Source organism: Ascaphus truei, chromosome 2, assembly GCF_040206685.1.
Source record: "Ascaphus truei isolate aAscTru1 chromosome 2, aAscTru1.hap1, whole genome shotgun sequence".
Classification (NCBI taxonomy): Eukaryota; Metazoa; Chordata; class Amphibia; order Anura; family Ascaphidae; genus Ascaphus; species Ascaphus truei.
In genome coordinates, this window is record NC_134484.1 from 64900314 (window position 1) to 64908570 (window position 8257).

The window sequence follows — 8257 nt, forward strand, 5'->3', positions numbered from 1 at the left end:
GAGTACCCCTGGGGTAACACGGGTAAAGAGCCGCAGTGCCTTATCATTTCCTGTTTAACACGGACATTGTCCTTTATCTATATTATAGCTGGTTGGGTATTCATTATAGTGTACATAGTTGTGGATGTCAGGCCGACTCCACTAGTCACTAATCCCTTCTAGTTTTGTTCTAATACATTGGGGGCACTCCATCGTTACTTGGACTATCAATTATGGAATCATGATGTTCTTATCTATCGTATATGGAATTGGTTACAATTGTTGAGCACCACAGTTACCACGTTTTTGTCCACACTAAGAGAGGCAGAATGTATTTACTTTTATCATGCCCGTGCCTCTTTTAATGTGGACACCTTGTATTGAAAAGTACTGGATATGTCAATTGGCCCTACTACCAATCGCTACAGGGGAAAAAGTCCATACCTTTAGATCATTATCAATATGTTGCCATTCCTCCAAGGAGAAGTTAGCCGCTGTTGCAGCGGGTTTATCTTTCCGAAGAGCTCGACTGTGAGGAGCTAAACTTTCAATCTGTTTTTCACAAAATGCTGTTAGATCCGGGTAATGTCCTTCTTCTCCAGACCTTAAAAGACATGTCACACAAGGGACTTTTATTTGGATTATATATTCACACACTGCACATCTCACAGGAGAGTTTGAAACAGCACCACGTCTCCCAAAAGGTAAAGGAGGCGCTTAACCATTATTTACAGTAACCCCTTCACTGCCTCTAATACATTGGTGGAAAAGGAGTAAAGGAAAATGTATTTGACAACATTTGTTTTATGATCAACAATCATAAACAATCAGCTATCTGGTCAGCATTGCAAACTTCACAGCAAATAGTCCCTATTAAAGAATGTATTTTTCTGTGCAGTTTATGCACACAAAAAAAAAATCAACTTGTAAATGTATATAGAATATATGCACTCAATATCAAACCATGTGTACAGTGACTGTATAAACAACACGCTCCATTTTTTCCCCACTGGTTGCTCTCTCTAAAAGGTCCGTATATAATACAAAGGACTTAATGGACACCATTGTGCCATGGAGAGTGGAACTGGTTAAAACAAATCTAGCAACTTTTTTCACATGTGAAGAGCAGCGATTTGTGTGAATGTCAAACAGTTGCATTTTGAAGAGTTGGATAGTTATGCTAGTATTATGGTGTAATGTGTATTAACACTGTATTGTCCATAGCAGCTATAAAACTGATGCACTTAATAGAAAGTGCTACAGTATCTAGTAGAAATAAAAAAAAGTGATATAGTATTTGTCCCTTCTGTACCCAAGTATATATGGTCGCACACTGTATTCATGTGATATTTAATAGGGAAGCATCTACACACGCTCACTGACTGCAGCTCTCCATCCACACACATACCAGCTCTCCATCTACACACACACCCACTCATACTCACTGCAGCTCTCCATTTACACACTCACACTGCAGCTCTCCATCGACATACACACAGCAGCTCTCCATCTACATACACACACAGCAGCTCTCCATCTACATACACACAGCAGCTCTCCATCTACATACACACACAGCAGCTCTCCATCTACATACAGACACAGCAGCTCACTATCTACATACACACACACAAACACACACTCACTGCAGCTCTCCAGCTACACACACACACTACACCTATCCATGTACACATACTCACTGCAGCTCTCCATCTATATACACACACACAAACACACAGCAGCTCTCCATCTACATATACTCACTCACTGCACCTCTCCATACACACACACACACACACTCCAGCTATCCATGTACACACACACTGCAGTTCGCCATCTATACACACACACACACACTGCAGCTCACTCTACACAAACACACTTACAGCAATTCTCCATCGACACACTCATACTAACTTCAGCTCTGCATCTACACACAATCACTGCAGCTCTCCATACACACACACACACACACACACACACACACACACACACACACACTGCAGCTCTCCATCTTCTCACACTATACTCACGGAGACAGACACACTCCTTCCTTCTCAGTGTCTCTTGTGCGGAGCTCTCTGCAGGCAGGGAGGGGGAGGAATCTGTACCTGGCTGGTGCCTCCAATCCAATCACCTCCCCTGTCTCAGAGCTGCTCTTACTCACTGCATGACAAAGGAAAGCCGATTGGCTGGAAATTAAACCTTGGCAAGGTGCCAAAATTCTGGCCCATTACTGAATGAATAATATCTGAAGTTTTGACCAATCAGAGAGCAGGGATTTCAATAATGCCTGGAATTTCTAAAGGTTTCGCCTATAATTCATCTTATGTGCAAAGACAATCTAAGTACATTTCACAATTCTACCTGAGAATCCGTAGGATCTTTTCCAAATGTTTGACATCTGTGCACTTTTTAATGAAGCTGTAATCAAGATGGTCAATGGGAATTTCATATGTTTTTGTTGTTCCAAAGTTCATCACCGAGGAAACCTCCTGAGCACTCATCTCTAAAAAATCAATAAGATAATACAGATCAGAGAAAAAACACAGCATGTTTCTATATTACATTTCAAACAGTGAAACAGAAACGTGAGGTAATCATGTTGTTTCTGATACTCATGGTTAATACAGAGATAATTATTAGCAACCTGCCTTAATAAAGACAGGTTTCTGGTTAAATAATAGGAAAAAGGACATTGAATTTACAGTTGAATCATGGCAGTGGCATCAAAATGGTGCTCAACTTACAAAACGTTTAAGATATTACGCTTAAATTGGCATTCATGTTAACAGCCATTAGCAGTACTGATCTGATGAAAAATAGGGTGACTCATTGACTTCTGCAGAGCTATCTACTTAGTTACCGGTCTAATGGTGGCTCTAGATGACGAAGCAGATGTTTTAAAGGCCCCAATCAATTCTAACAGGTTTTTAGAGAATGTTGCTAAACGTATGTTAAATGATGAAATAATAGAGTGCAATCACTTTGCCGAAACTCCTATGTATGATACCTAGCTATATGGCGTTGAAATAAAATACACACTTGTCTTTATATAGGTCTTTGCCCAGGTAATTAAATCTTGGACATTTGTAATTAATGACACCCTTTCATATACAGTAGGGCCCCGCTTCTCTGCGATCCGCCAATACGGCGGTACCGAAATTGGGGGGCCAACAAATCCGCTCATGTGCAGAAGGGGGGAGCCGCGCATGCGCAGAAGGGGTAGCAGAGGCGGTAAATCACCAGTGGACATAGCAAATGCTATGTTCCGCTTTTCAGCAATTTTCGGTTTTATTTACTTGGTTTTTTTTTGTTAAGTTTTATTCACTAAACCAGGGGAGCGCAAACTTTTGGAGCTGCGCCCCCCTGTCTGCTCCTCCTTGGCCTCACGCCCCCCCTCACCTTGCTCGACGGCGTCAGATGACGCCGCGGGGTCACGTGACCCTATTATGGAGACCGCCGTGTGACGTCACTCCGCATGGCACCGCGGCGTCATTTGATGCCGTGTTGCCATGGCGACACGTCACTCCAACACGTCTGAACCCCGGTAAGGGAGTTGCAGAGGCCTCACGCGACACACACCCCCCACCCCCCTGGCATTTCATTTTAATGCCTCTGCAAGTGCCCGCCACTCAAAAATCTCACGCTCTCCACTTTGCGCACCACTGCACTAAACAACACACTTTATCTGATCTGAGTGCAGTCCAAGAGGGGGCTACTTGCCTTCTTTCTTTACATTTAAGCCAACAGGTAGATACTGAGGGCCACATTTACTGTGGTGCTATTACATAAGACATCTTCGGACAGCAGAAGATGGATTTTGGCCCAGTCATTTGCTCTAAGCTGTTTTCCGGAGTCGAATGGTGTCTTATAGAGTAGCACTTATTAGTCAATATGGGCCTAAGTGTTGCAAGCACTCCAGATGGCCAGGAGTTAACATGCTTGGATGTTCAGAAACATTGAGTCTTGGCAAAGTTTACGACAGAGGTGAAACAGTCTCAAAAAAGGTTCTTACGTTTTCCTGCATTTCTATTAATAAACAGGTTAAAGCAGCCCCCAAAAAACAAAAACTAACCAATTATTTTTTTCTGAACTATATTTTTGATGAGCTTGCGCTAGCATCAGCTGTTACCACAACAACCTATTGTTTTAAGGAGTGCTCAATCCTCAATAGCCCTCTTCCCCCCCCAAAAGGTCAGGTTTTCAGGATATCCCTGCTTCAGCATAGGTGGCTCAAAGGCTGACTGCACTGCCTACTAATCCTTGTTTTTCAAGCTGTCTTGAAGCGCTATATAACGATATACATACATACATACATACATACAGTACAACCAGAGGGCGCACACATTTTGAGTGTAGAACACAAATATTGCAGATTAGCATTGTCAACATGGATCTAAGCAACTTTTTAAAGTAGCATTATCATCATGGATCTAAGCAACTTTTTAAAGTAGCATTATCAACATGGATCTAAGCAACTTTTTAAAGTAGCATTATCATCATGGATCTAAGCAACTTTTTAAAGTAGCATTATCAACATGGATCTAAGCAACTTTTTAAAGTAGCATTATCATCATGGATCTAAGCAACTTTTTAAAGTAGCATTATCATCATGGATCTAAGCAACTTTTTAAAGTAGCATTATCAACATGGATCTAAGCAACTTTTTAAAGTAGTGGTATTGTGCCAAAATTTAAAAAAAATCCTGAAATTATTGAACATTGTTAAAAAAAAAAATACATTATAATTAAGTGTTACCAGATTTTAGGAAGGTTTACACAATATTTATGCTTGGAAAGCAGGAAGAATTGGTGCGAGAACCACATTTTTCTTCAACTAGAAATGGGAACTATACATTTGCTAATAAAGAGGCAGTGGTACTTTGTAAATTAAGCAGTTGTGCGATTTAGCCCCTGGTATTATTATACAGTAGACACTTTACTCCCTGGTTTTATTATATATTGCAATCACACTTTTACCACTGGTAATCAACCTGATGCTTCTGCGCTTTAGACAGTTTGCAAACCCCAGTGGAGGAGCTCTATTACTTTGTAATATTTAACATATGTATGTATAATTGGATTGTCCAAGTGGAGGTGCACTCACGGTATGTGTCACAGCTGCCACAGGTGCTGTGCAATAACAGTCCAGCGTGATCACAGCACCGCCAATAGTATGAAGAATAAAGACATTGTGGGCAGCGGGCCGAAACGTAGATCTTTGGTATTAATACATGTTTCTACTCTCTCTTTATTCTTTGTATAATTTTAGTTACATAGCGTCAACAGTGCTTTACGACATTACACTACAAGGTAAATTAATTTACACACACTGGGAAGAAGTGCAACAGGTAGGGAGAAGGAGAGGCTCAGTGAGTAAAGCCAATGACTGGCACTGAGTTTCAATTCCCGGTGTCGGCTCCTTGTGACCTTGGGTAAGTCACTTTATCTCCCTGTGCCTCAGGCACCAGACACAGATTGTAAGCTCCACGGGGCAGGGACCTGTGCCTGCAAGATGTCTCTGTAAAGGGCTACTTAAAACTAGCAGCGCTATACAAGAACATGCTATTATTATTATTATTATTAACAGGTCCATGACAAACAAGGCAAAAGGAGACCCTGTCCCAGAGAGCTTACAATCTAAGTGATATAAATTGCAGTATTACCCACCCACATTGTGCTGCAGTTTCTTTTTACCCCCCTTACAAATAAATGATAAATAAATGGAGAGTTTTGCACACAACTATGAAGCTATGTAACCTCCTGAATGTAACACTGGGGGTTTTTGACCCAGGTTCACACAATAAGAGGCACAACGCATACCCATTACTTACTATACGTATACTAATAAAATAACTCCATAATATACATTGGAAAAAAAGAGAGATTTTGAGTGACGATTAGTATCTTACGAAGCAATGAAAAGGCGACTGCACAAAAATACACTTCAACTGAGACCGACTCTCTACAAATGATATAAACATGATTAATACTGACGTCGCTTTTAACATACACTACTCTTTGACATTTCGCCATCCGTATGAACGCTGCTTTGATATCTAAACGCCGATTTATTGCTGCGTTATTGATATTTACCTGTTGATATTCTGTGATCACACCCGCGGGTGAGCTGGGCGCTGGGATGGCGCGGGTGAGCTGGGATGCGCTGGGTCGTGGCCGGTGAATGGCAATGAGACGCTGTGTGCGCACCAGAGCCTGGCCTCCAAGCCAGGAGTGTTTGCGGTTGCTATGGAGACGTCCTCTCAACCACTGGGAGCTGCGCTGTCGTGACGTCACCCAGGCCACGCCCCAGTTAAAAGTCCCAACCGTCAACCTCAGTAAAAGTTTTATTTAAAAAAAACACGCGCACGCACACGTTAGGAGCCACTTACCTTTGCCATTGTTACAGAAATGCAAAAGCAGATTTGTACTCGTTAGTTGGACAAAAGATTTAACAAAGACTAATAGAAAAATTCCCCATCTAGAATTTAAGTACAAAAACAGGTCAGGGGTAAAATGATCACATCCTGTTGTTGAAGTTTGTTTACTTCAGTAAAATGCCCCATACAGTATACTCCTATTAAACATTAGTATAACATTAGGACACTAATGGGTCATCTTTAAAGGGAAGCAGGCAAACAAGCCTATGACATTACAGTATTACATTAAACATTTCAAAAGTGTCCTGAATGTATTAATGTTACGTTAACCTTGGAGTGCTTCTTGCAACATAAATAGAAAATGCCCCACTCAGGTCAACAATATGTACTATAAGCCAATGTAACCCTGTTCCTCCCCCCTCCCTCTTAATTAAGAAGGATCCCATAACACCTGTATTATACACACTACCCAAAATTCACAAAAACGTAACATCTCCCCCCTCCCCCCTCCCCCGCGTAGACCCATTGTGGCAGGGACTGATTCCATTTTTCAGCCTTGTGCTGTTTTCCTTGATAAATTACTTAGACCACTAGTTACGAACACAAGATCTTATATTCAGGACACCTCCCATTTTCTGGAGAAAATTAGGGGATTACATTTATTAGGGGAGGCATCCATTCTGGTAACTTTAGACGTTAACAGTCTTTACACATCCATCCCACATGTGGATGGGATAATGGCAGTCAAGGAAAAGTTAGATCAGGAAAATATGTTTACACCCAGAGAGAGGATGCGGATCATAGATCTATTAGAAATAATTTCGTGTGAAAACTTTTTCCTATTTGAAAATAAACTTCTATGTTCAAACAAGGGACGTCCATGGGTTCCAATGTCGTACCCACATACGCCAATATCTTTATGGCCAAATTTGAAACGGAACACGTATTCTGTCATCTATCATTTCTGGACCATGGGCATATGTGGGTGCGGTTCATTGAAGATGGTGTGGCTGTAACAGACGTGCTCGCCACAAACTAGGACCAGACTGCGGGGCTGAGATGGGGATGTGAATACACCGACCTTAGACAACAAAGCTGGTTCTGGATTGCGCAGTTCATAGTCAATCGTAGCCGGTTCAGGGTTGGAGAAGGCAGGGTAATCCATGGACAAGCCGGGGTCAGAGTTGGAGACGTCAGAGTAGTCGATATCCAGGCTGGGTTTGGGCAACAGGTAGGCTGGTGCGAAGCGCTTTGGCGTAGCAGCTGAAGCGTGTGAATGGCTTCTGCGCGAGGAGCAGGAGCGGCCCATGATTAAGGTCTCTGCAAGGGGTGAATGCAGCAGACTAGCACTGGGGATCCAGCGCTTCAGTACAGGAACCAGAAAGCAGACCTCTGCCTGGGGTGAATGCTGCAGGCCTCAGGAACATGGCAAGGCTAAGGCAAGATAGCTTGTGGCAAACACAGTTACATCCAAGTCCAACTTGGTTTATGCTCAGCAATGAGGGAAAGGGAGAGCCCAGTATAAGAAGGGCAGATAGCCAATCCTAAAACAGGGGTGTATGGGAATTTCTCCAATGCCAGAGCAGAGAGACAGAGCTGCGGTGATTGCAAGCACAGGTGATAGAGCTTGCAAATCCAAGGAGAGGACTGTATGAGAGCTCACCAACTCTGCAGGAGTGAACTCCAGCCAAACCCAGGAACAGATTCCTTACAGTGGCACGGAGATGTGGTTTCATTGATGAACTTTGTTACAGACATCAATGTGGCCCATTGGACCATTGGCTTTACGTGTACTTATAATCACACCTTGGTTCATTTCTTAGACACTACAATTAGATTAGTGGATGGTAAACTAGAGTCCGACGTGTTCTCTAAAGACACAGACCGTAACAACCT

General features: G+C 42.4%; 1 protein-coding gene across 1 annotated transcript in view; it reads right to left on the reverse strand.

The window, feature by feature from the left end:
* Nucleotides 1–6236, reverse strand: part of SPAG1 (sperm associated antigen 1) — an 81724-nt gene extending 75488 nt beyond the window's left edge. The window contains exons 1-3 of the mRNA XM_075588471.1: nucleotides 6078–6236; nucleotides 2347–2488; nucleotides 396–583 (exon numbers count right to left, since the gene is read on the reverse strand). Coding sequence (XP_075444586.1) covers nucleotides 396–583; nucleotides 2347–2486 — 328 coding nt within the window. The 5' untranslated portion in view covers nucleotides 2487–2488; nucleotides 6078–6236. The remainder of the gene's footprint in view (nucleotides 1–395; nucleotides 584–2346; nucleotides 2489–6077) is intronic.
* Nucleotides 6237–8257: the final 2021 nt, after the last annotated feature.